The sequence below is a fragment of the Sus scrofa genome, chromosome 3 (genome assembly GCF_000003025.6).
Source record: "Sus scrofa isolate TJ Tabasco breed Duroc chromosome 3, Sscrofa11.1, whole genome shotgun sequence".
Lineage (NCBI taxonomy): Eukaryota > Metazoa > Chordata > Mammalia > Artiodactyla > Suidae > Sus > Sus scrofa.
The window spans coordinates 41,305,948-41,333,687 of record NC_010445.4 but is presented as its reverse complement, the minus strand read 5'-3'; the positions used below and the strand labels follow the sequence as shown (position 1 = coordinate 41,333,687).

At 61.2% G+C, this 27,740-nt stretch overlaps 3 protein-coding genes across 18 annotated transcripts; 1 reads left to right on the top strand and 2 right to left on the bottom strand.

Moving 5' to 3' along the window:
• On the bottom strand, window positions 168-3,276 carry MRPL28 (mitochondrial ribosomal protein L28). 2 transcript variants are annotated; one of them, XM_005655127.3, is made up of 5 exons: window positions 2,566-3,276; window positions 1,824-1,976; window positions 1,441-1,575; window positions 1,268-1,354; window positions 168-585 (listed from the first exon to the last, which is right to left on the bottom strand). In XM_005655127.3, the coding sequence occupies exons 1-5, from the start codon at window positions 2,851-2,853 to the stop codon at window positions 427-429; spliced, it is 822 nt and encodes a 273-aa protein (XP_005655184.1). In that variant the 5' UTR covers window positions 2,854-3,276; the 3' UTR covers window positions 168-426. The 2 variants fall into 2 exon arrangements, with proteins under 2 accessions (XP_005655184.1, XP_003124744.1); XM_003124696.4 differs by having other exon boundaries at window positions 168-534.
• TMEM8A (transmembrane protein 8A) lies at window positions 3,258-15,119 on the bottom strand. 11 transcript variants are annotated; one of them, XM_021086925.1, is made up of 13 exons: window positions 14,423-14,785; window positions 9,941-10,118; window positions 9,665-9,857; window positions 9,427-9,521; window positions 8,967-9,235; window positions 8,566-8,885; window positions 7,941-8,031; window positions 7,745-7,868; window positions 7,262-7,398; window positions 6,278-6,456; window positions 6,056-6,202; window positions 5,009-5,125; window positions 3,258-4,712 (listed from the first exon to the last, which is right to left on the bottom strand). In XM_021086925.1, exons 2-13 carry the CDS (start codon window positions 9,952-9,954, stop codon window positions 4,416-4,418), a joined length of 1,983 nt encoding a protein of 660 aa, XP_020942584.1. In that variant the 5' UTR covers window positions 9,955-10,118; window positions 14,423-14,785; the 3' UTR covers window positions 3,258-4,415. The 11 variants fall into 11 exon arrangements, 6 of the variants coding, with proteins under 6 accessions (XP_020942584.1, XP_013843200.1, XP_013843201.1 ...); XM_013987746.2 differs by lacking the exon at window positions 14,423-14,785 and adding an exon at window positions 13,539-13,779; XM_013987747.2 differs by having other exon boundaries at window positions 4,100-4,712; window positions 9,427-9,554; window positions 14,423-14,920.
• On the top strand, window positions 12,686-27,521 carry NME4 (NME/NM23 nucleoside diphosphate kinase 4). 5 transcript variants are annotated; one of them, XM_021085599.1, is made up of 6 exons: window positions 23,393-23,467; window positions 23,683-23,783; window positions 25,702-25,835; window positions 26,175-26,276; window positions 26,373-26,485; window positions 27,195-27,521. In XM_021085599.1, exons 2-6 carry the CDS (start codon window positions 23,729-23,731, stop codon window positions 27,316-27,318), a joined length of 528 nt encoding a protein of 175 aa, XP_020941258.1. In that variant the 5' UTR covers window positions 23,393-23,467; window positions 23,683-23,728; the 3' UTR covers window positions 27,319-27,521.

The following is a 27,740-nucleotide window of genomic DNA, read 5'->3' as shown; positions in this document are numbered from 1 at the left end:
GGGCCGAGCACCTCCTGGACGATGGCGAGACGCCTCGGACGCGGGCTTCTCCTGGACGAGAGCAGCCCCAGGAGCTTGCACACCCGGGGACCAGCACCCACCTCAGCTGCGTCCCAGGTCTTTGGGGCACAGGGCGAGCCCCGATCATCCAAGCAAAGGAGCACACGCTCAGCCCAACTCAGACTTTACTCACGCTGCCCCCGAGGGAGGGGACCACAGAGATAGCAAGATGGCCCCAGGCCCCTGGGGATCCTGGAACAAGAGGCCTCTTGGGGAAGGACCACCCCCGCTGGGAGCTGCAGGGCCAGTACGCACACGCGGGTTGGCCCAAGGCCACAGGCAGCCGTCACCAGCACCCTGGGCTCTGTCCGTGTTGCCAGCGGGGGCCGGGGTGCTGAGCTTGGCCGAGGCCCAGGTTACGACCCGCTACTTCCTGCTGGCTCTCGTCTGCACCACAGCCGGCTCAGAGAGGGCCTGCTGCTGAAGCTGCCCGAGCAGCTCCTCCACGAAGATCTTGAACAGAGGAATGGGGTCCTGCGGGGAGACGGGGTCCCAGTGAGACGCTCGGAGGAGGAGGGACTCCAGCTGTGGGATGAAGGCGACAATGCACCCTCGGTGCAGGGTTGCTGTTTTGGGGATCTGGAGCCAGAGCCGCACCGGACCCCCGCCTCTGTCCGGCTTCAGGTCATGGGAGGTGAGCAGCCTGGGAGGGCATGTGAGGCTCCACCCATTACCCAGGCCTGTCTGGGCATAACCCCAGGACACCGAGAGGTCCAGGCCCCTCAGGCTTGGCAGCTGAGTCAGGGAAGGCTACGTGCCACCCCCCGACCCCCAGTCAGAGAGAGAGGGGCCGCCCTCCCTTGGGGGAGCAGGGATCAGGCGCCTACCCCCGGCTTCCCTGCCTTGGGGCCCAGTGGTTGCAGATAAACTGGGCAGGGGGAAGGGGGTAGCAGCTGCTGTGGGCTCCCTGTCCTGGCAGCTCCCACGCACACCAGACTCTTCCAGGGGACAAGCCAGAAAAAGCCTGCACTCGGTACCCGGCAGACCCTGGGGAGTGCCAGGCAGCCATGTAAACCAGTGGGGCCAAGCATCCAGGTCTTGTCTGTCTGTCTGTCCCTGAGGCTGGCAGAGGGGGCAGGAGGGTGCCAGGACCGGACTGGAGGGTGCAGGCGGCACGGAGCCTGCCTGGGGCCCCATTCACGTTCCCTCTCCCCCCCGCCCTCCCCCCGGGGCTGGCACTCGGCAGCTCGTGCTCCCACACACACACCTTCTCCTCCAGGAGCCTCTGCTTCTCCACGGCCTCGTCCAACGTCAGGCCAACCCACTCGGCCTCTGCCTCGGGGATGACGAACGCCTGGGCGGGCAGAGACCAGGGTCGATGAGGCCGGGGCAGCCGGCCAGGGGCCCGTGAGAGGCAGGAGGTACAGGCTTACTCCTTACCTTGTACCTGTCGTAGATGGCCGCCCTCCTGGCGGGGTCGTCCGGGTGCAGCTGGGGGTCCTGTCGGGCAAGCCGCAGCAGCATCCCCCGCTTCAGGTCCATCCCGAACTTGGAGCACAGGTCCTCCTTGGGGGTCTGGCAGGAGGCTCCACATGGGACCCGGTGCTTCAGGCAGGGTCCCGCCCCCCGCCCCCTTCAGCCTCCACGCCAGCTGCTGGCAGCACCCAGGCCAGCCCAGCACCCGGGGGCCAGAACAGAGAAAGGTCTGAGAGCAGAGGAGGTGAAGCGGGGCGGCTGCCGCAGCGACGGACTCCCACTGGGGCTGTGGGGGTCGGGGGGACAGGGTGCCGATGACATCTCAGTGGGGACCCCGCTGTCCTTGCCTTGAGGATGTAGAAGTCGAAGCCGCAGGCCTGGTCGATGAGGTCCAGGGTGCGCATGGTCACGGTCACGGTGAACCGCTTGTCCAGGATCTCACTGTAGAGCTCGCGCTGGAACAGCTGCGGCTTCCACACCTTCCTCACTCTCTTGGAGAGCTGAGGGAGCAAGAGGCTTGGTGACATCGGGCCGGGGAGCTGCACCTGTCAGCCTCCACTCGGGGGCCTGGCTGCCCAGAGGTCCGCTTCTCCCCCGACCCTGCCGAGGTGGCAGGGTCACACACAACCGTAACTGCAGGGTCCACGGGGTTTCACGGTCCAAACCAGAGCCTAAGGGCCCAAAGGCCAAGGAGACATCAAAGACACAAATCCCCACCCCGAGGGCTCGGCAGCTCCTCCAGGTTCCCCATCAGAGGCAGCAAGGCACTGGGGGCATCAGGGGCGGACTGGGGTGATCTGCCCCCCGGGTTAGTCTCTCGACCATTCTAAAGGGGGCAGGGCAGTGCCAGCCTTGCCGGTGTCAGGATAGGTGGGGGTGAGGGTGAAGCCGACAGGTCTCCTTAGGCCTCGCCCCCCACCCCCTCTCAAGACTCAGGCCTCCTCCCCATCCTGAAAGGAGCTGTGTCCGCCGGGCCGTAAGCCCTCCTCCCGAGCAGAGTCCCCTTCCTCTCCAGGTACCTCCAGACCCCAGCCGGAGCCGGGCGGCAAGGCCCGGGAGGTACCGCGCCAGCCCGTCCTGCTCGCTCACCTTGTCGTTGTTGACGTATCTGTGACCCAGCACCCAGCCCTCGCCGCCCCACAGCCCCAGCTGGGACTCCGGGGGGTAGTGAACCGGAATGGGCACGTCCTCCACGCGCTCCCGCTGCCAGTTCTTGGGGTTGATCTTGAACTTGGCCCCGTGAGGCCTGTAGTGCACGGGAGTGGGCGTCCGCGCCTCCTCCAGGGAGCGCAGGTAGTGCCGGGGCAGGCGGGAATAGATGCCCTCCCACAGCCGGAGCTGCTTCCACAGGCCGACAGGGACCTTGTGCAAGGGCATCGCGGCGAGGCTGGCGGGAGGCAGGGACCGCGGTCACGCGCGGCGGCCGGACGTGGGACAACACCCTCACCCCGGCCCCGCGCGCAAAGCCGCGTGACTCCCACTGCAAGCCAGGATCAGCCGCGCCAGCCTCCGGAGCCCAGGGCCTCGCCGGAAACGGAAGTCGTGCCGCGGCACCCTGCTCTCCAACCGCCGCTGATTGGCTGCAAGCCAGTCCGTCTACCCAGCTCGTCCCGCCCCCTCTTTGGTCCTTAGGGACCGTGGAAAACTTCCTGCAGAGATGGTGGCAGCCCCAGGGATCGTCGGCAAGTGTGGGGCCGGCAAGAATGGGCCCGTTTCCAGAGGCTTGGCCACCTTCCCTCCTCCCAGAACGAGCGCAGAAAGCAATGCAAAGACTCTTTTTACCTTGAAACATCAGTGTAGAATATTAAATTCATCAATCACAGTGAAATCAGAGCTACAGAAAAATGTCTTCAATGTCTGAAAAAATCCCCCCCCGAAATACCTTATATAAATATTTCCCCATTACAAGCCTGGAGAATGCTACGGTGGCCAAGTGCTGGGTAACTGCGGGTGTGGGAAGCCTCCCGGGAGGCCATATCCTGGATGGGACTCGGAAGGCAAGATGCCAGGTCCAGAGGTGAGAGGGCTGCGGGCCCCCACCCACCCTGGGCTCAGCACCCTCACACTGACAGTGGCCCCCCGCAGCCTACCTTAGGGAGGGCCTCCTGGGGTGGTCAGCAGCCCTTACCCTGCTTTCACCACGAGAGAGGTTAGGCCAGGTCCCCAGGAGCCCCCTCTGCAGACACGTGTTTGAGCGAGGTCAGGGTGGCCGCCGTCCCCTTCTCTTCTCAAGGAGATGCTCACTAGACAAGGGCCCAGGAACCCAGAGGGCAGTGGGGTAGAGTTGGGACAAGGTGTGCCCTGGGAGCCCAGCACTCCCAGAGCATCTTGGAGCCTCCTCTCCACGAAGGCCTCCCAGTTTTGGAGCCAACGTGAAGGGGTAGGGGTGGCCAGCCAGCCAGAAGCCAGCCTTCCCCATGCCCTCGTGGCAGCTAGCCCTTAGGCCACCCAGTGCCATCAGCTCCCTTGGCACGATCGCCCCTTCCCGTGGCAAATGCATCAGCAGGGGGCATCCTGCTGGGGCACAAGGGGTCAAGGAGCCACGCGGCGGCACAGCTACCAGCCTAAGTGCCAGAGCACAGCCTCACACAGGAACAGGGCGACACAGCCATCTTACTCTACGTTTCCCTCCAACCATCTCCAGGCCAGCAGACCACAGGGGCTTCCCCACTTGGTACCTGTGGTCTCCAGGCAGCCAGGGCCAGGCCTCAGGAGCCACTGCAGACACCCGCTGGGCCCTGCAGAGGGACCGGGTAGCTGGCAGCCAGTAGGCATAAGGGAGCTGGGGGTGTGGCCTTGCCTCCGGAGGAGGAGGAAGTGAGAGCACAGCAGTGCAATTTTATTCGGCTGGAAATCCATCTGGACAGGGTACCTCTCCCCTGGTCCTGCCCCTGGCCGGAGAAATCATCAAAGCCGCAGGTGTCCCCAAGCGGGCCACGTCATGTCACTGTGTACAGCTCTTCCTGGCGGTTCCTGCAGATATCATAGTGGCAGGTGAGCTTCTGGGAGCAGGCCCAGGGCTCGGTGTGTTGGTCCCTTGGTGGCAGCAGGAACGCAGCGCTGCCAGCCAGCAGCATGTGCCAGATGCTGTGGGTGTAGTAATAGTTGTCGCTGGTCATCATGGCGGTGTAGATGGCAATGGCCACAGAGGCCATGGCGATGCCAGGCAGGAGGTAGAAGACCCAGCGCTGCCAGGAGGGCGGGTAGCAGCGGCGTCGGCGCCCGCAGCGGTACACCTGGAGGAAAGCACTTGCGTGTCGGCGCAGGGGCTGCAACCAGGGCTGCCAAGGGCTCGCCCAGGTCTGGGAGCGTGGGCTGCTTGGTGGGGGTTCAAGCGCACAAAGACCTGAGGGTCCCCAGGCCTCAGGCATGAAACCACAGGGGGCCCTCCGCAGATGCAGAGGGTTCGGGCCCAGGACCCGGACCATGGCCCGAAGGCGGGACCAGGCCCTGTCCTCCTCTATGGATCATGTATCCCGATTGCCAGGGCACGGCGTCTGGGCGGCACCACAGCCCTGCCCCAGCCACTTACCCACATGGTGACCATAACCACGATGGCAAAGAGGCACGGCCCCAGCATGTTCCAGGCGGCCCTGCGGTCCAGCTGCAAGGACATGGCGAAGACCAGGGTGCCCAGGAGAAACAGAACCTGGGTGACACAAAGGGAAGGCCGCAAGGTTGTGGGAGCCAGGCGGACGGCACACGGCTCAGCGGGAGCAGGTGGAGTGGCCCTGCCGCCATCCCACTGCCCCCGTGCCCAGCTGGCAGAGCAGGCGAAGTCTGCCCCTCCCCAAGCCCCCGCATGGCTGGGATCCATCCATCCCCCAAGGCTGTCCACAGGCGAATTTCTGTCTGAGGCACGACCTTGGCAGGCAGGGCACCAGGACACGCGTTTCCATCAGGCTGGCCCAGCTACAGCGGAAATGCCCCCAAAGGGTCCTCGGCCTCAGGGACTCCGACGGCACAGCTGGGGGCTTCTCAGGGAGGCAGGCCCAGGGCTGGAGGCCAGGCCTTCTTTCTTTTCTTTTTTGCTTTTTAGGGTGGCATCCGCAGCATGTGGAAGTTCCCAGGCCAGGGATCACTGGATCCGAGCTGTGTCTATGACCTATACCATAGCTCACGGCAATGCTGGGTCTTTCAACCCACTGAGTGAGGCCAGGGATCGAACCCACATCCTCACGGATACTAGCTGGGTTCATTACCACTGAGCCACAACGGGAACTCCGAAGAGGGTTTTTTGTTTTGACTGCAGTGTGCAGTGGCTTAACGCAGGATCTCGGTCCCCAGACGAGGATTAAAGCTGGGCTGCAACGGTGAAAGCATCGAATCCTAACCACTAGACCACCAGGGAACTCCCCAGGCCTCCTCTGTGAATGGGCCTTGCCTGTCTCACCTTTCCCTTCCTGGCATCCTCCAGGCAGCCAGCACGGTTCCCAGAGGCAGCCTCCACCCATAAGGACTGGTCAAAACCAGAGGCTTCTCAGGGCAGCAGCTGAACCCCCTTTCAGTCTCCCCCTCCACATGCTGTGCACAGGGGGCCGCCGCTCCCCCAGAGCCAGAAGGTCAGGAGGCCACTTACGTATTTCGGGGCTGCCTTCAGTCTCGCCATGCAGAGCACGGTGACCCAGACGGACACCCCAGAGCCCAGGAAGTCACAGTACTGCAGCGTGTCATAGTTGAGGATACACAGCACGGCATCCCCTGGCTGGTCGCAAGCATGGTAGAACTGCAGGGCAGGGCGATGAGTGGCAGGCAGCCCTCCCCCCAAGCCCACCCACCCCGGGGAGCAGGGCAGGGCTACCGTGGAGAAGAACATGGTGTAGGTGTAGACAGCGGCCTCCACCAGGAGGGAGCGGTGCACGGAGACGGCAATGGGAGCCAGGAACATGAGGTTGCTGAGCGTGAGCAAGAGGGCGGCCACCCTCTGCTGGGCCAAGGTCTGTGCTGTGCTGTTGTCTGTGCAGCTCCACCCGCGCCAGCCTGTGGGCCAAGGTGACGCTGCAGGGCTGAGGCTCCACCCCTCGCCCAGGGCCCTGCAGAGAAGCCCCTTCCTCACCCCAGAGCAGGCTGGAACAGGTGCGCATTGGTGTGGGTGGTGGAGGCCAGTGTGGGCAGAGAAAAGGAGGCACGGGTATGGGCAGGTGAGGCCAGGTGTGGGCAGGCCTGAGCAGGTGCAGGCAGGAATGGGACAGGTGTGGGGCTAGTAGGGGCAGCTGTGAAACAGAGGCGGAACAGGTGTGGGGCACATGATGGTGGGTGTAGGCCAATGTGGGCAGGTAAGAGACAGGTATGGGCAGGGAAGGGCAGGTGTGGGCAGGGAAGGGCAGGTATAGGCAGGTAAGGACAGGTGTAGGCAAGTAAGGGCAGGTGTGAGGAGATGAGGGCAGGTGTGAGCAGGTGAGGGCAGGTGTAGGCAGGTAAGGGCAGGTGTGAGCAGGTGAGGGCAGGTGTGAGCAGGTGAGGGCAGGTGTGAGGAGATGAGGGCAGGTGAGGGCAGGTGTGGGCAGGTGAGGGCAGTTGTGAGCAGGTGAGGGCAGGTGAGGGCAGGTGTGGGCAGGTGAGGGCAGGTGAGGGCAGGTAAGGGCAAGCGTGAGCAGGGGAGGCCAAGGTCGGAAGGTAGTACCATCTCTGGGGGCACCTCTTGGTACCCATGTGGGAGCTCGGTACCCATGTGGAAGGCGGCCTTTGCCCCTGTTCTTCGGGGGTGCTTCCGAACCCTGGCAGAGGTGGGCTGGGCTCCCAGAGGAAGGCATGAGTACGGGGAGACACCAGGACTGGACCTCACCTGCTTTGCAGCTGCAGCCCGCATAAAGGTAGCCGTGTCTGCGCAGCAGGAGGCACTGGCCGTAGGGTCCGCAGTCGTCCAGACAGGGCACCAAGTAGAAGCTGGTCTCCACAAGGACCGAGGCCTGCTCACACTCCCTGCGAGGAAGGGGCCACGGGAAGGCTGGCTGCCATGCCCGCCGCCTGCGGGCCAGTCCCCAGCACCGTTCCCACCAGGGTCCTGGACATATGAGCCCAGAACCTGGACGTATGAGCCCTGGGGGCAGCCAGGGGCTCTGGGAGGCCAAGATGGCCAGCTCAAGGACCAGTCTGGGGGGCAGTGTCCCGGCTCCCAGAGCTGCCTGGCAGGGATGGCCAGATGTGGAGGCATCTGGCCCGCATGGCTCACCCGGAATTGAGTCACTCCCAAACTAGGATAATGCGGACAGCCCCGTCCAGGGTCCTGAGGGCAACCCCTTGGCTGCCTGCCCCCAAGCGGACTTACTCAGGACTCTCAGGGCACATGAGCTGCAGGGAGAGATACCAGTTGTCTGTCTCTGGGTAGGGCACGATGAGGTTGGCCTTGCGAGACGAGGCACTCAGAGACAAGGGGTAGCCCTGGAAGAAGGCTGCAGGGGAGGGGGCGGTCAGGGCTGGTGGGAGGGTCCACCAGCTCCCCGGCCCCAACGCACCTGCCTTACCTGTGCTGCAGTTGAGCGAAGTGTTGAAGCCGAGGAAGGGCGAGGCGGCAGTCACGCAGACCCCCACCGAGGTGCGGTTGGCAATCTCGGTCTGGAAGGGAGGCCAGGCCGCATCAGGCTCTGGCCTCTGCGGCTCCCGCGGCCCCTCCAGTCCTGGGACACCCAGCCTTTGACCCCACCTGCGGCCCCACTGGCTCAGGCGCAGCCCTGGGCGGGCCTCCCGTTCCTCAGACGGAGGCTAGTCTGGGGTCGCTTTGCTGCCCAAAAGGCCACCCTGACCCTGTCTCTGTGCCAAAGTCGGCGCAGAAAGGCTGGAGTGGCATCGCTCCCAGTGGGCTGGGCTGGGCCCCAGGCCGAAATCTGAACAGGGCCTCGAGGCGCTGGCAGACAAAGGGAGTTCCCACTGTGGTGCAGTGGAAATGGATCCGACTGGTATCCATGAGGATACTAGTGGGCCGGGGATCTGGCATTGCCATGAGCTGTGGTGTAGGTCGCAGATGCAGCTCAGATCTGGCGGGGCTGTGGCTCTGGTGCAGGCCAGCAGCTGCAGCTCCGATTGGACCCCCAGCCTGGGAACCTCCATGCGCCTCGGGTGCAGCCCTAAAAAGACAAAAAGGAAAGGTACCTTGTTGAGCTGCACGGAGATGGTGAGTGAGCCCCCGCTGTCCATGCCTGTATTGAGATGCAGCCGCACCAGTGAGGGCACATCTGACCACACCGGCACCGAGACCCGGTCCAGGAGCTGGAAGCGCGCAGACACCACGTCCATGTCCTCCCGCAGGACCGGGTAGTTCCTGAGGCAGAAGGGGCCGCCACCTGCCCCCTGGGTCCTGCCCAGATCTTGGCTGCCGGGGCTGGGGGGCAACCGACCGGAGAGGGCGCTGCTGCTCTGGTTCAAGCTGCTCTGCAGAAGGTGCTGGAAATTCAAACTCCATGGCCTGCAGGCTGTCAGGAGACACAGGGCTCAGCTGGAGAAAGGCCTGGGATGCAGGGCAGGGGGCAGAGCCGCCTCCCCACGTGGCCCACCTGTTAGGGCAGCTACAGCATGGAAAGCCACAGACACGTGGGGCCCTGCCAGGCTCTTGGCTGTCACTTGCAGCCACCGGTCCCAGGGCGGTGAAGAAAGCAGCAGGCGACAGGCCTGGGTGCTGTTGCTGCAGGTGAGCACCTTCTGGAAGTTGCCAGGCAGGGTGGCCGAGCCCACGGTGAGGTGCACAGGGCAGCCCAGGCTCCCGTTGGCCGCACAGCCCTGAAGCTCCAGCAGCAGCTCCTGGGTGTACTCAGGGACGAAGACTCTGCAGCCGAACGGATACAGCCCCAGTCGGGCTCCGCAGTGCCAACCGCCCCCGCAGTGTTCGCACTCGCGGTAACCATTGAAGGTGTGCGGCCCCCGCCTCTTGGCGGGACCCAGAAACCCCACCCTCCAACTTCTCGCCCGCACTGCCCCAGAGCTGGAGGCCCGGCCTCCCCCAGGGCCCGCACTCACTTGAGGTAGCTGGGGTGGGAGAGGAGGGTCTGGGCGAGGGGCACGTCGGGCTCCAGGACGGAGACCTCCACCACCCGCACGAGCAGCATGTCAGGCTGGAAGACGTAGGCACAGGTGGGAATGAAGCCCTGGGGGGAGAGCAGGTGCAGGTGGGGGCGGGGCGGGGCAGCCGCACCCAGAACAGAGTCCGTCCGTGCACCGGGGTCCCGCCCCTCGGCCCTGCCGGGAGCCCCCTTACCTTCACCTCAATCTTGTGGGATGACGGGGGCAGGTGGGCGGCCACAAACCAGTCCCCAGGCGCTGGGTGGGAGATGTTCACGGAGGCATTGCTGTGCAGCATCTTGAGCAGGAAGGAAGGCTTCACAGAGGTGCCGTCGGGAAAGCTGGTGCCCAGTGGGTTGATGACCGGAGGGGCGCCGTAGCGGAAGTACCTGGAGGTGGGGAGAGCGGGGCGGACTCAGGCGTGCGCCGCGGGCACCTCGGGCAGGCAGCGGGCAGGCGGGCGGGCACCTACACGGTGATCTCCATGTTAGTGCAGGTCGGGCCGCTGCCCCGGGACACCTGGAGCAGCCAGCGCAGCAGCACCGTGTCCGGGGGCACGCGGAAGTGGAAGAGCCTGGCGCTGCCGTACCAGCTGTAGAACGCCAGCTTCTGTGGGGACTGTGAAAACTGCTCCAGCACCAGCCTGGTGTCTGCAGGAGAAGGCGCTGTCAGCCAGGGCCCAGGCCACCACCCCCCCTTCTGAGGAGCAGACGGAGAAAGGCAGAGGCCCTTCTGCCTGGCACGGCCCTGGAGAGAAAGGGTGAGAGAAGACCCGGGGCCTTGGGATGCCCGGCATGCCAACCCTGAGCTCGGAAAGGCCACTGTCTCCTCCAGGCCCTAGCGAGGGCCCAGGCCTCATGTATCAGCTTCCTGCTCATGTCCAGGCACCTGTGACCGCCCTCGCCATCCTTCTCCAGCCCTGCCAGGGATCTCCGGCTCATAGGCTCAGTCCCCATGGCCATTTCTCTGCCAGCTTTCCCAGATGGCCACATCGCACCTCCAGGCACCCCTTATCAACCAGCCCTAGAGCCTCCAACACCTGTCAGCCCACTGTCTCCAGCCTGAGAAGCAGGCAAGCCCACTCAGAGGGTCCCTCACACTGCCACCCTGGCACCCAGGGCTGAAAAATGGAGGCTGAAGGCACAGGAAGGGGTCAGGGTGGGGTGGGCCCCCACCTGTCCTCACATCTGCCCTGAGCTCCAGGCACTGCCCCCACCCCCCAGGGCTCCCCAGCTCCAGGATCCTTGGTCCTGGCTGAGTCGGCTGGGTGGGTCTAGAGGCTGGCTGCCGGCTCAGGCCAGGCCGATTTGGGACAGAGTCCCTTCTCACCCAGGGAAAAGGAGGGCGGAGACCCTGTGGGGAGGACCCAGGCGGGACGGCTGGCCCTGTGCTCCTGGGGGCACGTGCCCCTGCGGGGTGGCACAGGGACGAGACCAGGACCCACAGCAGACAAACTGCCCACACCCAGCCCCTGCCCCTCTGTGCCCCAAGTCCTGGCAGCAGCTCTCGGGCCCCACCTCTGTGGCTCCCTGGCTCCGCTACCCCCACACTCCAAACGTTTGCCCTTGCAGCCCACTTGGTACTTGGTCAAGCCAGCCTTTGACAGCCGACTCTGAAGGCCTTCCAGGACTCAGCTCCGAGGCTGATCAGGGCCCTCCTGGGAGTGTCCATTAACTGGCACAACTGGAGCACATATCCAGGGCCCATAGCATAGGTACCTGCCCCTTGAGTGGGTGACAGTGCCAACCTGGCGCCTACCCAGACCCTCCCTCTGGGCCTCCCACAGAACAGGTGCCCTGTGGGCTCTCTGTGTCTTGGGGGCGGCCGACCAGGCCTGGGGTCCAGCCACGAGGCGCCAGGGCTACTTGGCAGAAAACACGGCCTTGAGCTCAGTGTGACCATGGCTGTCCCCTCCTCTCTCTGGGTCCCAGCTTCCTCGAGAGTTAGCAGTGGCAGCAGTCAGCACCTCCCTCTGGGTGCCCCTCCGTCCATGGCTAATGGATGCACTTGTGCTTCCTGAACAATGGACTGTGGACACAGCAGGGTGTGGCCTCCATCTGCTCCGAGCAGCAAGCCCAGGGTCCCTTTAGGTGGGCGGGGTGAGTAGGTGAGGGAACCAGGCGAGCCGCTGGCTTTCCTGCCAGCTTCCTGACCTTCCCGTGGAACCTCCTTGAGAAAAGACAGCAGCCCAGCTGCAAAGCCCGTCTGAGCTTTGAGGAGCCCAGTAGGGGCTGGGCAGGGCTAGGTGCCACACAGGACACACTCCAGGCTCTGCAGGTGTCTACTGGCTGCCAGGCCGGGAAGACTAGGAGCCACTGAACAAACTTCCTCTGAGGCGGCTGCACCCACACAGTCCATGGTCACAGAGCCTTGGAGAAATAGCCAGCCTACCGGGCACACAGCTTAGAGATGGGGCTGTGCGAGGGAAGTCACGCTGCAGTGTGCCACCCCTGATCCGAGAGGGGGCCGGGCCTTCTGGGCCCCCACCAGCCCTGGGTACCTGCCACCCAGCTGGTAGCTGTGAAGTCTCAGCAGGTGCACAAGAGATAAGAGAGGTCACTCTAGGACTCAATGGCCCCCCACTCCCAGGGCCAGAGCCCCTCCGGTACCCCACCCCCAGGTCTGCAGCTCCACCTCCCTGCCCCAAGACTTATCTCGGTGAATGTACCAGGCCATCAGCACCCCTAATGCATGCTGAGCCAGATGTGGAAGTCACATTCCTGATATCAGGGAGCACCGGCCACACCACACACACCTGCTCTGTCCATGGCCCCCTCCAAGGACACAGGGTTGGGGGAGGAGAAGGTCCCTGAACCTGTCCTGGGAACCCTAGGGAGGACACCCTGTCCCACACCCTCCAAACCAGGACAGGCACCCGGTGCAGAGACCCTGCCCACCCACAGACCCCAGAAGCCGGGATCACAGAGCTGCCTGCGTCTTCAGCAGGCCTGGGAGCTGAGGGGCTGCCCCAGGTTTTCCATCTCTGTAAACTCCCCACCAGTGACCGCTCACCTAGCCCTCACCCTGGAAAAGGAGAAATTAAGGGTGGAGCTACCCAATGGAACGAGTTCATCAGGGCCCGATCTTGGGGCAACTGCCTTTCATTTCAAGTGGTGCCAAGCTCAGAACCCAGAGGCAGAGCCCTCAAAGAAACAGGAGCCTGGAGGAGCAAGATTTCGGAGAAGGGGGATGGCTGGGCGCCAGCCCCAGGCTGTGGTAGATAAGCTGCCTACTGCCCAGCGAGGGCATCTGGGCCCTCCCAGCCCCGCCAGCCCGGGCCACGTGGCCTCATCGAGTCCAAGGCCACAGGAGTCAGGGGGTTTCCTCAGCATCCTCAGGTGTCCTGCGGAAGCCCAGCGGTGGCGCCTCCTGGTCTAGCCACCTCCTCGGGCCTCCGTGAAAGGGAGTGAAAGTTCCCAAGCAACGCAGAGGTGCCCATTTCTCAGAGCCACTGGGGCCCACCCGGGGCCGCGGATCCGGGAAGCCCAGCCTCCCACAGGCAAGGCCAGCTGTGCAAAGTGGTTGGGGGTCGCTTCGGGAGGGGTGGGGCCATGACACCCTCCTGGGCTGCTTCTCCAGGGTCTAAACAACTTTCTCCGGCCTCTGTCCCTCTCCCCACCAGCGGGAGACCGCGGAATCCCACTGCCCGCCTTTCTTCCTAGGCGCTTGGCTCTCAGCTCTCACACTCCCAGAAGGGACCCCTCAGCCGCTCCACCTCCGCCTCCCAGGGCGCGACGGTCGCGCCCGACCTGAACGCGTTGGCAGGAGGAGGAAGGGAGGGCTGGCTGGCTCCAAGGTGCCCGTGAGGCCGAACCCAGCCCTCGAGACAGATCAGGGGGCGCGAGCGTGCTTTCCACCCGACCGCTCTCACACGCCGAGCCCCACTAGGGGCTGCCCAGCGCCCCCAACCCGGCAAGAGGACCTGGGCCCAACACCCGTGCCAGCTGAGTGCACAGGAGCCCCCAGGTGAGTCACAATGCAGACCCCGCCCCCGGCCGCCCCACCCCCACCTCCACGCGCCCCTCTGCCCGCGACCCGGGGACGGCGCCCGCGGGTCCGCGCTCGCTCACCGCTTTTCGAGCTGTCGCCGGCGGCGGCAAGCGGGGGCCGAGCGAGCAGTAGCAGCAGAAGCAGCGGCCCGGCCACCGCCAGCGCCGCCGCCGCCGCCACCGCCGCCGCGCGCCCGGCCCGGGTCCCAGCCCGGCCCATGGCTCCGCGCTCGGCCCCGCGCTACCGGGCCCGCGTCCCCGGCCGCGCACCCCCGCCGCCGCCTGGGCAGCCACCGCCGCCCCTGCGGCCGCCGCCGCCGCCTCTGCCCCGGGCTCCCATCGTCCGGGCTGGTCCCAGCCGCCGGCGCCCCGGGCACTTCCGCCTGCGAGGCCCCGCCCCGCCGGGAGCCGGGCCGGAGAGGGGCGCGGGGAGGGCGCGGAGACCACGGTCGGAAGGCCGGGGGGCCGGGGGCCGTGCTGGGACCGGGAGGGCGCGCGAAGAAGATGGGTGGGAGCGAGGTCGCGGGCCGAGGGCGAACGCGGACCCGAGACCGATCGCAGGTGGGGGAGGCGGGGCGGGAGCAGACGAAGGGTGGCGGGACCCTTGGGGGCGGAGGATGGCGCGGGACGCAGGCGGCCGCGGGGGTCTCGGCTCAGAGGGGCCTGTTAGTGGGGCGCGAACTGGGACGCGCAGGAGATTGGAGGCGGCGGCCGAGCGCCCACATCCTTCCTGGATGCGCTGGGTTGACCCCGGGACGAGAGAGCCTGCGGGTCACTGAGCCGTGGGCAGGGCGCCGCGCGAAGTCCAGCCAGCCTGCGCTCCCTCCCGCCTCCCAGCGCGTCACACCGCAAACGCGCTCCAAACGTGCGTGAAAACCGCACTGTCACGGAAAGAGGAAAAAGACTCCGGTTTATACATCTTTCGCACGCTACCACGGTGGCGATTCTCGTTGGACGGGACTCACTCCTCAGCCTTGACGGCGGCGGCAGCAGCGTAGATTCCAACAGATGAGGGAGTTCAGCGTGGAAAGGAAACGATGGGGCCTCCAAGGAAACTCTTGCACAGTCTGGGGGAAGTGAAGGCTTTTCTAAATGTGACGCTGGACACGGGACGCAAGGCCTGAAAATCAAAGTTTCCTGCAGAGCAAAACTCCCATCAAGTCAAAAAGCAAGCCAGCCACGGGAGGACGACCGTGCCACTCACATCCCAAAGGGCCAATCTAAATGCGATTGTAATATAGAGTTCCCACAAACAAGTAAGAAATCCCAACTCTCCCACAGGAAGTGCCCAGAGAACACTGAGAAGGATATGCAAACGAACGGCTCCTTCCTTAGAGAAATGCAAACAAGGAAGCCCGGAGAGGGCTTTTTTCTTGCGCCGAACACCTCTGCAGAGATGAAAAAGTTTGAGCCTGAGGAAAGGGTGGGATTGGGTGGCGGGCTGGGCTGGGTGGAGCCTCACTCCATCTCCTGCTGTGCATTTGTTCCGCCGGGAGCGCTTGCACGCCGGGAGCGCTTGCACGCTGGCGCTCAGGGCGGGGGCATTCGAATCACCGTCCACAGGTGGAGGTTCAAAGGCTGGGACATGATAAACCCGGACGCCCAGGGCTGTGAGAGGACGACTGGGAATGAGCTGGTCAGGGCCTCCCAAGGGGCACTTTTATTTTTTTTTTATTTTTTTAAATTTTTTTGGTCTTTTTGTCATTTCTTGGGCTGCTCCCACGGTACATGGAGGTTCCCAGGCTAGGGGTCCAATCGGAGCTGTAGCCACCGGCCTACGCCAGAGCCACAGCAACGCGGGATCCGAGCTGCGTCTGCAACCTACACCACAGCTCACGGCAACGCCGGATCGTTAACCCACTGAGCGAGGCCAGGGATCGAACCCGCAACCTCATGGTTCCTAGTCGGATTCGTTAACCACTGCGCCACGACAGAAACTCCCCAAGGGGCACTATTAGCCCAAAAAAGGGAAGGGTGGAGTAATGTGTTCAGAAAGCTTCCGTTTTTGCAGGGAAAAAAGATGTTTCGCTTTGAGCAGCAGGCGGAGGCGAGCAGCTCCGGCGGGGCGGGGGAGCGAAGCTGACCTGTGAACCCAAGACCGCCGAAGGCTGGGGGTGGGGGAGGAAGGCCCAGGTGTGAAGCTGTGAAAGAGACCTTTCCTCTGGAGTCTGGGCGGGGCCCTTCTCCCTGCCCCTGGCTGCAGGGGGCTTCCCGGTTCTCAATTTAAAGGGACAGAGACCGATGCTGGATTTTGCTGAGCTGCGATTTTTACTGCACTGTCCTGACCCAGATCCTGCTGGGGACAGCAGCTGTGGTTAGCACGGGGCCTCACGGACTGGTCCATCCGAGACCCATCCCCGCCCCAGGCTGGGCTCTGGGGTCCCCCACCAGCCCTGCTCTCCCCGAAGGGCCCCGCAGTGTGAGGCTCCTGTGCTAATTCCCCAGCAGGCTGGAGGCGAGGCATCCGTGCCCAGCGGGTGGACGAGAGTCTGGAGACCTCTGCTAAGTAACAGAGGGTTAATAAAGGAAAAGACCCACCTCTGGGCCTCAGTCAGCGATGGAAACGGTGGGAAGGGCTGGTGGGAAGGGCCAGCCCGCTGCAGCAGGAGGCCCTGTGCAGAGAGGCTTGTGAATTCTGTATGCGACCTCACAGGACACGGATGCATTCCAACTGGATCAAGTCAGCAACTGCCAAGGATAAAGTGATAAAAATATTGAAAGGAAGCGAGAACATAAGCATAGGAAAGAATTTCTGCACAAGACAGGAACCCTGGGAACATGAAGAAAAAGTTACTAATTTGACTGCATTGTTTACAAGGTTATGTGGTTCTAAAAACTCAGCCATTCTCGAACCTGACTAGGATCCATGAGGATGAGGGTTCGATCCCTGGCTTCACTTGGTGGATTCGTGATCCCACGTTGCTTGTGGCTGTCTGTAGGCCGGCAGCTGTAGCTCCGACTAGACTCCTAGCCTGGGAACTTGCATGTGCCATGGGTGCGGCCCTAAAAAAAGAAGTTGTGACAGGATCAAGGATAGAGGTCACCAGTTAAGTCAAAAGACAAGTGGCAGAAAGCGTGTGCTATGCCTGTGGTGAGAGGTGAATGTTCCCAGACATAGAGGGAAATTTACACGGTGAAAAAAAGATAGCACCGGAGTTCCCGTTGTGGGGCAGTGGAAATGCATCTGACTAGGAACCATGAGGTTGCACGTTCGATCCCTGGCCTCGTTCAGTGGGTTAAGGATCCCGAATTGCCTTGAGCTGTGGTGTAGGTCACAGACATGGCTCGGATCCTGCATTGCTGTGGCTGTGGGGTAGGCCGGCAGCTGTAGTTCGATTTGACCCCCAGCTTCAGAACCTCTCTATGCCTCTACTGCGGCCCGAAAGAGCAAAAAACAAACAAACAAAAAGATAACCCCAAAGCAAAGTAGACACAAATATCCCTGCAATTTAGAGAAGAGGAGGAGGAAAGATCCAAGTGCCCACTAGGGGTCAAACTGTCCCAACAGGAGGGAGAACAAGGCCTCTCAGGATGCTGGCAACAGGCAGCTCCAGCTTTGCTGCCCTGACGATGGGCTGTCCCACCTTTGCAGGTTACTGTGGCAACATTAAAATGTCACAGAAGAGCTCCTGGCGGCTCAGCAGCATCCATACTGTGGGTCACTGCTCTGGCGCAGGTTCAGTTCCTGGCCCCAGAACCTCTGCCTGCTGCAGGCACAGTCAAAGACGATAATAGAAGCAAAGCCCCAAGGACAGGTGGACAGAGGTGTTGGCTGCAGCGCTGTCTTTAATTGTGGCAACCTACAAGGGGGACAGTGAACAGAGAAGGGTCTGTGCTTCCAACGCATTTTCACGCAGGTGTAGTAACACACCTGTAGTGAAACACCGGCACCCCTCTGGCTTCCTAGAATCACACCGATCGGGTTTCGGGACACATCCATTTCCAAACTGGAGCACCCTCCGGCTCTGCGAATGTGGAGCGAGTGGCCGTGGATGGCTGCCCACTCACCCGGAGGGACTGACAGTCCGTGCCTGGCACAGTAAGCATGAGCATGTTTGATTTGGATTAAAATGTCAAAGTTTAGGAGTTCCCGTCGTGGCGCAGTTGTTAACGAATCTGACTAGGAGTCATGAGGTTGCAGGTTCGATCTCCGGCCTCGCTCCATGGGTTAAGGATCTGGCGTTGCCGTGAGTTGTGGTATAGGCCCCAGACGCGGTTAGGATTCTGTGTGGCTGTGGCTGTGGTTTAGGCCAGCAGCTGTAGCTCCGATTCCACCCCGAGCCTGGGAACCTCCATATGCTGCCAGGGCAGCCCTAAAAAGCAGAAAAAAAAAAGTCAACGTTTCACAAAAGCAAAGACGAAACTGTAATTCACGTTTATCCAAATAATCAGAGGGGAGTCTGGCGCCTGTGGGTTTTCGGGGGGGGGGGTGCTTCCGAGGTCTCTGGCCCCACCTGGAGCCGCCAGAGGAAGGCACTGTCTGTCCCCTGCCACCACTCCGCCCCGTCTCCGTTCCCGAACCTGCCCGTCTGGCTTCATCCAGGAGGTGAGCACCTCTCAGCCAGGCTGCCACCCTTCCCCCCCCCCACCGCCGCCCAGCGCCAGCCAGCTTCATCCCCCTGGGCCTCCCTCCCAGCAGAAGGCCAGTGCTCAGCCCTGGACAGTGGGAAGTGCTGAGGCCCTCGGACCCCCGCTGCTCTCCCCCCTCCCTGACAGTGTGCCAGGCCCTGTGAGGGCTCCAGGCGGGAAGAACACCCTCAAGGAAGGAGCTGGGTCTCTGCCATGCGGTCTGGGGAGGGAGCACAGTCCGCGTCCTCTTTACCTTGTCGGCATAAACCATACCAGGGGCCTAGACATTCAGGCCCCAGAGGCATCCTTTCCCCAGGAGTTTTGGGAACAGAGAGTTTCTGAATCTTTATTTTACCCAGACGGAAGTTCTTTTTCTTTATTTAATTTTTTTTTTTTTTTTTTTTTTTTTTTTTTTGGTTTTTAGGGCCACACCCGTGGCATATGGAGGTTCTCAGGCTAGGGGTCTAAGCAGAGCTGTAGCCTCTGGCCTACACCACAGCCACAGCAACACAGGATCCGAGCCACATTCTGTGACCTACACCACAGCTCGCGGCAACGATGGATCCTAAACCCACGGAGCGAGGCCAGGGAGCGAACCCACAGCCTCATGATTCCTAGTGAGATGCATTAACCACTGAGCCACGAGGGGAACTCCTATCCCCGTTTTATCTGGGGGAATGCTTCCTGTCCTCGGGGTCCAGCATTCACAAACCAGAAGGTAGAGGGCACAGGTGCGGCAGGCTCCTGGCCTACAGTGAGCCTGGGACAAGGTCCAGCTACAAAGGAGGGTGGTGACCAAGGCAAACTCCTGGCCCCTCTCAAGGGGACGTGGCAGAGGATGGTTGCCGGGAGCCGGGCTCAGGCGCAAGGGCTCCTCCCAGCTGGCAGGTGGGGGCAAGTCTACCTGGGAGCCCAGCTCTTAGAAGTCTCTGCCCTGGCCCCCCTGCTGTGTGCTGAGCAGGGCTGAAAAGAGGCCTAGAGAAAAAAAGGGAATTTGGTGAAAGACATTAATTTACACAGTCAAGCAGGTCGATGAACCCTAAGAAGAATCGTATGAAGAAAATCACACCCAGACACGTTAGAATCAACTACTGAAAATCAAACTTAAAGAGAAAATAGGAGTTCCCGTCGTGGCTCAGTGGAAATGAATCTGACTAGCATCTGTGAGGATGCAAGTTCGATCCTTGGCCTCGCTCAGTGGGTTGAAGATCTGGTGTTGCTGGAAGTTGTGGTGTAGATCACAGACACTGCTCGGATCCGGCGTTGCTGCGGCTGTGGTGTAGGCCAACAGCGACAGCGCTGACTGGACCCCCAGCCAGGGAACCTCTATATGCTGCTGGTATGGCCCTAAAATTTAAAAAAAAAAGGAAAAAAGTGAAAACATCGTTTTTATTTTTTTGTCTTTTTAGGGCTGCATCCATGGCATATGGAAGTTCCCGGGTTAGGGGCTGAATCAGAGCTACAGCCGCTGGCCTACATCACAGCCACAGCAATGTGGGATCCTAGCCGCATTTGCGACCTACACCACAGCTCATGGTAATGCCAGGTCCTTAACTCACTCACGGAGGCCAGGGATGGAACCACATCCTCATGGATGCTAGCCAGATTCATTACCACTGAGCCACAACGGGAACTGCTAAAGAGAAAATATTAAAAGTGGCCAGAGAAAAATGACATTCACAAGAAGAACTATTTGAACAACTTATGCCTTCTCAGAAACAATGGAGCTGATACTGGGAGTTGCTGTTGTGGTGCAGGGGAAACAAGTCTGACTGGTGTCCTTCAGGGTGTAGATTCAATCCCTGGCCTCGCTCAGTGGGTCAGGGATCCAGCGTTGCCATGAGCTGCGGTGTTGGTCACGGATGCAGCTTGGGTCTGGCGTTGCTGTGACAGCATTTGTGCATCTCGCAAAAGTGGCAGGGTATTGACTCTGAGTAGCCCGTGAAAGGTTAAGGATGTAATTATAATCCCCACGGGAACCGATAAGCAGAAAAGCATAGGTGTCGCTCAAAAGCCAGTAAATAAATGGCATTTGACAACATGCGTGTAATCCAAAAGAGGTCGGGAAGGGAGGAAAAGAAGAAACATCAAAGGGGGAGACGGAGAGCAAATAGCAAAAGAAGAGCCTTACATCCAACCACGTCAACAGTGACACCAAATATTGGGGCCATCGATGCCAGGGAAAAGGCAGAAAGTGCTAGACTGGGTGGTTCAGCACCTGGTGGTTCAGCAGGGTACGGACCCGGCCTTGGCAATGCTGTGGCGAGAGTTGCAGCTGTGGTGTGGGCGTGATCCCTGCCCCAGGAACTGCCTTGTGCTGCCGATGTGGCCAAATAAATAAATAAAGAGGAGCTACGCTCAGGACTCAGTGAAAACAAATCTGACTAGGATCCATGAGGACTCGGGTTCGATCCCTGGCCTCGCTCACTGGGTTGCCATGAGCTGTGGAGCTCCAATTTTTTTTTTTTTTTTTTTTTTTTCTTTTTGCTATGTCTTGGGCCGCTCCCGCGGCATATGGAGGTTCCCAGGCTAGGGGTCCAATCGGAGCTGCAGCCACCGGCCTACGCCAGAGCCACAGCAACGCGGGATCCAAGCCGCGTCTGCAACCTACACCACAGCTCACGGCAATGCCGGATCCTTAACCCACTGAGCAAGGGCAGGGACCGAACCCGCAATCTGATGGTTCCCAGTCGGATTCGTTAACCACTGCGCCACGACGGGAACTCCTGGAGCTCCAATTTGACGCCTTGCCTGGGAACCTCCATATGCCACAGATGCAGCCGTTAAAAGCAAAAATAAATTAATTAATTAAAGTAATTTGAGTGATACCGAATATGTTCTCTGGCCAAAATGGAAATGAATTGGAAATCCATAATAATAATTAGGTATCTAGAAATCAGCGCAAATCAGCCTAAGGCTCTCCTGGCTGCTGGCTTGTAGGTGACACAGAAGGGGCAGCCTGGACACCTACTTCCTGTCACACGTGCCAGCAACTTCCTGGTTTACCCAAAGAGGTGCAAGGTTAGACACAGCCTGAGAGCCCGTGGCTCATCCCCTTCTCCCACCCTGCAGGGCAGGGTCTCACCAAGCAGGAATGTTCCAGAAAGCCCCTCATTTCCCACCCACCTCATCCTTGCTCAGGCCAAAGTGTCAGCTAAGGCTTCGGCGACATCGAAGCTGGACTGGGGTAGAATCGGCTCTTAATCTCGTGTCCGTGGCAGTGGCCAGCGTCAGGGCCCCGCTGGCTGTTGGCCGGAGTCGTGGGCTCCTGTCCACAGGGCAGCTGGCTTCTCCTGGAGTGACACCCCAGGGATGAGAGAGGAAGCTCGGCGGGCGGGCAGCAGGCAGGAGAAAGGGGGAAGCAAACCAGTGAATCTGGTCACCCATCCTCAAGGCGACTTCCCAGCAATTCTGCTCTCTTCTCTTTGTCACTGCGTACGGTCCGTGCTCAGGCGAGGGTTGCATGAGCTGCAGATTGAGGGGTTTTCTGTTGTTAACTTGCAAGAGTTCTTTGTAAATTCCTCATTCTAGATCCTCATCAGATATGTGATCTGCAAATATTTCCTCCTGATCAGCAGGTTCTTTTAGCTTTCTTGAGAATCAATCCCATGCTGTTAGTGAGATTCTCACTAGCACTGGAAGTTCCTGGGCGAGGGATCGACCCGCCGCAGCAGTGACAATGCCGGATCCTTAACCTGCTGTGCACAGGAGAACTCCTGACATAAGCCTTGTATGTGCGAAATCCTGAAGAATCCACTAAGAAGCTATTAGAACTAATAAATGAGTTCAGTTAAGTTGCAAGATACAAAACTCCATTGTGTTTTTATTTTTTCACTTTTGGTCTTTTTGCCATTTTCATGGGCCACTCCTGCGGCATATGGAGGTTCCCAGGCTAGGGGTCGAATCGGAGCTGTAGGTGCCGGCCTATGCCACAGCCACAGCAACACCAGATCCGAGCCGCATCTGCGACTACACCACAGCGCATGGCAACGCCGGATCCTTAACCCACGGAGGGAGGCCAGGGATCAACCCTGCAACCTCGTGGTTCCTAGTCAGATTCGTTAACCACTGGAGCCATTACAGGAACTCCTCCATTGTGTTTTTGTATACTTGCAATTCACACCTGAAAATGCAAGATCCTGTTTTGGCTCAGCGGTTGATGAACCCGACTAGCATCCATGAGGACGTGAGTTCGATCCCTAGTCTTGCTCAGCGGGTTAAGGATCTGGCATGGCCATGAGCTGTGGTGTAGGTCTCAGATGTGGCTCGGATCTGGCGTTGCTGTGGCTGTGGTATAGGCAGGCAGCTGTAGCTCCAATTAGACCCCTAGCCTGGGAACCTCCGTAGGCCATGGGTGCAGCCCTAAAAAGACAACACAAAAACGAACCCTGAAAATGAAATTAAGGAAACAATTCCATCTACAACAGCATAAAGAAGTATACATGCACTTGATAGGACTCATTACACAAGATCTCGCATTTCAAACAGCAGCATGCCAGGAACTCCACCCTAGCAGTAGAGGCAAGACTCTGTCTGAGCCCCCTAATAAAGTCACAAGCTCTGCAAGAGGTTTCAGCAGGAACTGCTCCAGTCACAGGAATGCAGCTCTCACAGCAGAGGCCAGTGGACAACGGAGGCAGCATTTCCTTGTCCAAAGGCAGGGATGTCCCGCCCGACTTTGCCAGGTCTGCCCTCCCCAGATGGGGTGTAGCTTCTGAGGGAGACTCAGGCGGGAGGAGGCTGCCCGGAAAGCTGGCCCTGCAGCCAGGACAGGGGCTCAGCCTGAGACAGGTGCAGGAGAACTTGAATGATGCAAAGGATGCTGAAGACCGCCTTGGTATCCCGGCAGAATCATCCACCCTGGGCTCATCGCTTTTCCTTTTCTTCTTCTGACTCTAACAGAGATGGACTTTCAACACTTCCCCAGTGAAGCAGAGTCCTGTGGGCCTGGGTGGGCGTAGGCACATGCGGGACTGAAGCTCTCCGTGCTGCCCCCTCCACCCCACCTCTCCCTCCCCTTCCCCTCTCTCCCCCCTCCATCTCGCCTCCCCATCCCTCCCTCTGCTTCTCCCCTTTCCCTCTCCCTTTTCTTCCTCTTTCTCGGTCCCCCTCCCTCCCTGTTCCCCCCTCCCTCCCCCCTTCCCCCTCCCTCCTCCTCTCCCTCCCAGCTCCTCCCTCCCCTCCCTTCCCAGCTCCCTCCCCTCCCCTCCCTCCTCCCTCCCTTCTCCCGCGCCTCCCCCTTCCCCCCTTCCCCCCTTCCCGCCTCCTCCCTCCCGCTCCCTCGCTCCCTCGCTCCCCCCTCCCCGGGCCTATCCTCCCACGCTCAGCCTGCGCCCACGGGCAGGGAGTCATGCCTGGCCTCTCGGGGCACCCCACGCTGCGGAGGCTGCTGTGCGGCGGGCTGGCCGGGGGCCCCCGCTTGTGTGCGCGCCCCAACTCGGGTGAGTCTGCCGGGGAAGGGGGAGCAGACCTTTGCTGGCTCATGCGAGGCCCCGGGGCTGAGAGGCTTGAGCTGGCAGGCTGGAGCTGCGCGCCCGCGCGACCCTCGTGTTCCAGCGGGGCTGGGGCCCTGCGCGCACCGCACCACCCGCACGCTACCACCGCTCGCTCTCCGCCAGCGTCCCCCACCGCGGTGCCCCCTCCCCTCCTCTGCCAGGCTCCGGGCAGGGGCGCCCCCTCCAGAGCAGGAGGAAGCCAGACGCATGGTGGCCGCACTGAGTGGTGACCGGGAGCTCCTGAGGGCGTCGTTGGCAGCAGGTGAACACTCCAATCCTGGGGCATTTTCCTGGCTGGTGCATCCCTGCTGAGTGCCCTGCGGGTACCTGCCAGGTCTTCTCGCCCTGGCTGCCGGCCCTCAGATGCTCCCTGAGCGGCAGATGTCCTGCCATTCCAAATGCTGGCAAGAGGGAACTGCCACCCGCGGGAGAGGCAGGAGCCCGCTGGTAGCAGGCCAGGCGAGACAGCCGGCCTCTAGGCACTGGGCTTTGGGGGACCGGGTAAGACGAGGCTTCCTCCGCTGGCTTCATTGCTTTTTTATTTATTTATTTATTTAGGGCCGCAGCAGCAGCAGCAGCAGCATATGGAAGTTCCCAGGCGAACGGGAGCTACAGCTGCCAGCCTTCGCCACAGCAACTCGGCATCTGAGCCACGACCTACACCACAGCTCAAGGCGAGGCAAGATCCCCGACCCACTGAGCAAGGCCAGGGTTCGAACCTGCATCCTCATGGATACTAGTCGGATTCTTTTCCGCTGGGCCGCGATGGGAACTCCTTTTGGCATCATTGAAGGGATGAGGCGGCACCTCTGCCTGCGCTCCAGGCCCTGCTCATGCGCACTGGTTAATTTTCCTCCCAGAGATGGAAAGGCAGCTGCGGATGCCCCACAACACTCGCCCTCCTGCACCTACTTCTCATTTCTCCTCCACTTCTCTCTTCCCTCTTTTCAGGACGGAGCCCCACAACCAGCGTCTGGACTCCTCTCAAAAGCACACTTGAGGGGTTCTCTGGTGGCTCAGCAGGTTAAGGTTCCACTGGTGGTGTCACTGCTGTGGCTCTGATTACAGCTGTGGGACGGGTTCTATCCCTGGCTTGGGAACTTGTGAATGTCATGGGCATGGCCAAAAAAAAAAAGAAAAAGTCAGGAGTTCCCGTCATGGCTCAGCGATTAACAAACCCGACTAGCATCCATGAGGATGTGGGTTTGATCCCTGGCCTCGCTCCGTGGGTTAAGGGTCCGGTGTTGCTGTGAGCTGTGGTATAGGCCACAGACGCAGCTCAGACCCCGCACTGCCGTGGCTGTGGTGTAGTCCGGCAGCTACAGCTCCGATTGGACTCCTAGCCTGGGAATCTGGCTGGGGGTGCGGCACACACAACAAACACACACACATACACACACACAAGCACACTTGACCCTGCTGCACCCAATGCTGGTCGCGGCCTGGGGCTGGGAGTGGGCAAGGATGCTGGGTCTCCCTGGTAGGGCCTCCCAGGGTTGGGTTTTGGGAGCTGGAAGGCTGGGCAGTGCTGACTAAGCTCTGGAAGTGTCCCGCCTTGAAAGCAGCAGCTTCGCCAAGGATGGCATGGGGGATACTCTCCCAAGTGTCCCCACCTCCACCTTTCTCCTCAGTTCCCGGGTCCCTTTGTCCCACTTCTGTGGCCCACCTGTTGGGGAAAGTGCATGTCATTCTCCCTGGTTCCCTGCCAGTCCTCCACCTGAGACCCAGAGGGTGAGCCGGGGCCCTCCTGATGTGGCGGCTGGGGGTTCAGGCAGTGCCCACAGCCCTGTAGGAGTGACGGTCAGGCTGAGACGTGTTCTGCCTTCACGGTGCAGCATCTGTGGGCCGCAGGGTGGCCGCTGAGCTGGACTGTGCCTCCCCGGGCATCCAGGCTAAGTCAGATGCCCTCTCGGGGAACATGGGCTCCATCAAGGGCAACTTCTGTCACCGTCTGGGTGGGGCCGCAGCCCCTCCAACAGGTCGTAGTCCCCATGGACCTGCTGTGTTTATTGTCCCTGAGAGGCAGCAGCATGCTGGCCACTCCTGGCTGTGGGACCACACTTCTGAGCTGCTCTGGCCAAGGTAGGCCCAGGTGGCACCTGGGTCCCGACAGCGGAACCCAGGTTCGGGAGTCATGAAAGAGTGAGGCCGAGGCAGCCCTGAAACCCCCTTTCCTACAGGTTGTCCCTCCTGGACCCGGGAGCGGACCCTGGTTGCGGTGAAGCCAGACGGGGTGCAGCGGCGGCTCGTCGGGGACGTGATCCAGCGCTTTGAGAGGAGGGGCTTCAAGCTGGTGGGGATGAAGATGCTGCAGGTACCAGGGCTCTCATTCTGTGGGTGTCCTTGAAGGGACGGGGGTGGGGGGCTTCTCACGGACCTCCGCCCTGCGTCCGGACGATTGCAGCTGGGGGTTCAGGCAGTGCCCACACCCCTGAAGGAGTGAAGGTCAGGCTGGGGCAGCCTGGTGTTGGCCGGAGAAGGGGAGGGTGGGGAGGTGTTTGCGCTCTGCTTTCGTGGCTGGCATGCCAGCCGGTGTAGGTAGAGGTGTCGTCTGCAAAGGGCCTGTGGTCGGGAGAGCACAGTCACCACCCCGGTGCCGGGGGCGGGGGGCTGCCTCTCCAGGCGCCCCTCTCACCCCCTACCCCGTCCCCAGGTGCCAGAGAGCCTCCTTGCTGAGCACTACCACGAGCTGCGGAGGAAGCCCTTCTACCCAGCCCTCATCAGCTACATGAGCTCCGGCCCAGTGGTGGCCATGGTACAGCAGGGGCGGGGGACGGCAGAAGGGGCGGTGGCCCGGGACTCAGCCCTGGGTGACCTGCCTCTCCTGACCTCCTTTATCTCTGTTCTGCAGGTCTGGGAAGGTCCCAACGTGGTCTGCGCCTCGAGGGCCATGATAGGACACACCAACTCGGCCGAGGCTGCCCCTGGCACCATCCGCGGAGACTTCAGCATCCATATCAGCAGGTGAGGGGCCCTGACCCCCTCAGCCAAGCTCACTGGGCACTGGGGGTAGCAGCCTGCTCTGAAGGCAGATCCGCTGGCCCTGGGTGGCTTGCTGGGGGAAGGTAAAGCCAAAGAGACTTTTGATTTGGGGATAGCGCTGGTTTTTCTGTTTGGTTGGTTGGTTTTTTGCTTTTTTGTCTTTTTAGGGTGGCACCTAGGGCATATGGAGGTTCCCAGGCTAGGCGTGGAATCGGAGCTGTCGCCGCTGGCCTACGCCACAGCCACAGCAATGCCAGATCCAAGCCATGTCTGCAACCTACACCACAGCTCAGAGCAACACCAGATCCTGAACCCAGCGAGCGAGGCCAGGGATTGAACCCACGTCCTCATGGATGCGAATCGGGTTCCTTAACCGCTGAGCCACGACGGGAACTCCTAGATCAGTACTGTTTTTTTTCCCAAACCCTTTCGTGCGTGCACTGCTGTCACTGTTTGTGACCTGACTCTCACCAGAGGCCTCGGAGGCGGGCACGGGACAGATGAGGTTTTGGGTAAGAAGCTGAGGTCAGACTGGAACCCAGTTTTCCAGCTACCCTGTTCTTCCTTTCTGCTCTGCACCATCAGCCGGCTTGCTCCTCTAGACAGTAGGGGGTCGGCAGACTGTCCCTGGGACCCCCAAAGTGCACGCTGAAGCCTGTGCTCTACCTCTGCCACTTGTCGCCTGGCACAGGAATGTCATCCACGCCAGCGACTCTGTGGAAGGGGCCCAGAGGGAGATCCAGCTGTGGTTCCAGAGCAGTGAGCTGGTGGACTGGGCGGACGAAGGCCACCACGGCAGCGCCGGTCCAGCCTGAGCCCTCAGGGTGCCCTCCGTGCCCCGGCATCCACTCCGGACCAACTACCTCTTCCAAGAACTTGAGCCCACACCACACTCTGCCCGAATGTCCCAGACCACCTGCTCGTCCACCTTGTGCCCACCCCAGCCCACAGGGGTTGAACCACCGACTTTATGTGCCTTGCAGTATCCTAAGCCAGCACACGACTGCATCAAATCCTTTTCGTTTGTTTGTTTGATTGCTTTTCTGGCCACACCTGTGGCCTGTGGACATTCCTGGCTCAGGGGTTGAATCCAAGCCGGAGCTGCGACATGTGCCACAGCTGCATCAACACCAGATCCTTAACCCACTGTGTGGGGCCAGGGGGCAATCCGGTGCCTCCACAGGGACGAGCCAGCTCATTATCCCAAGGCGCCACAGAGGGCTCTCTTTCTTTTTTG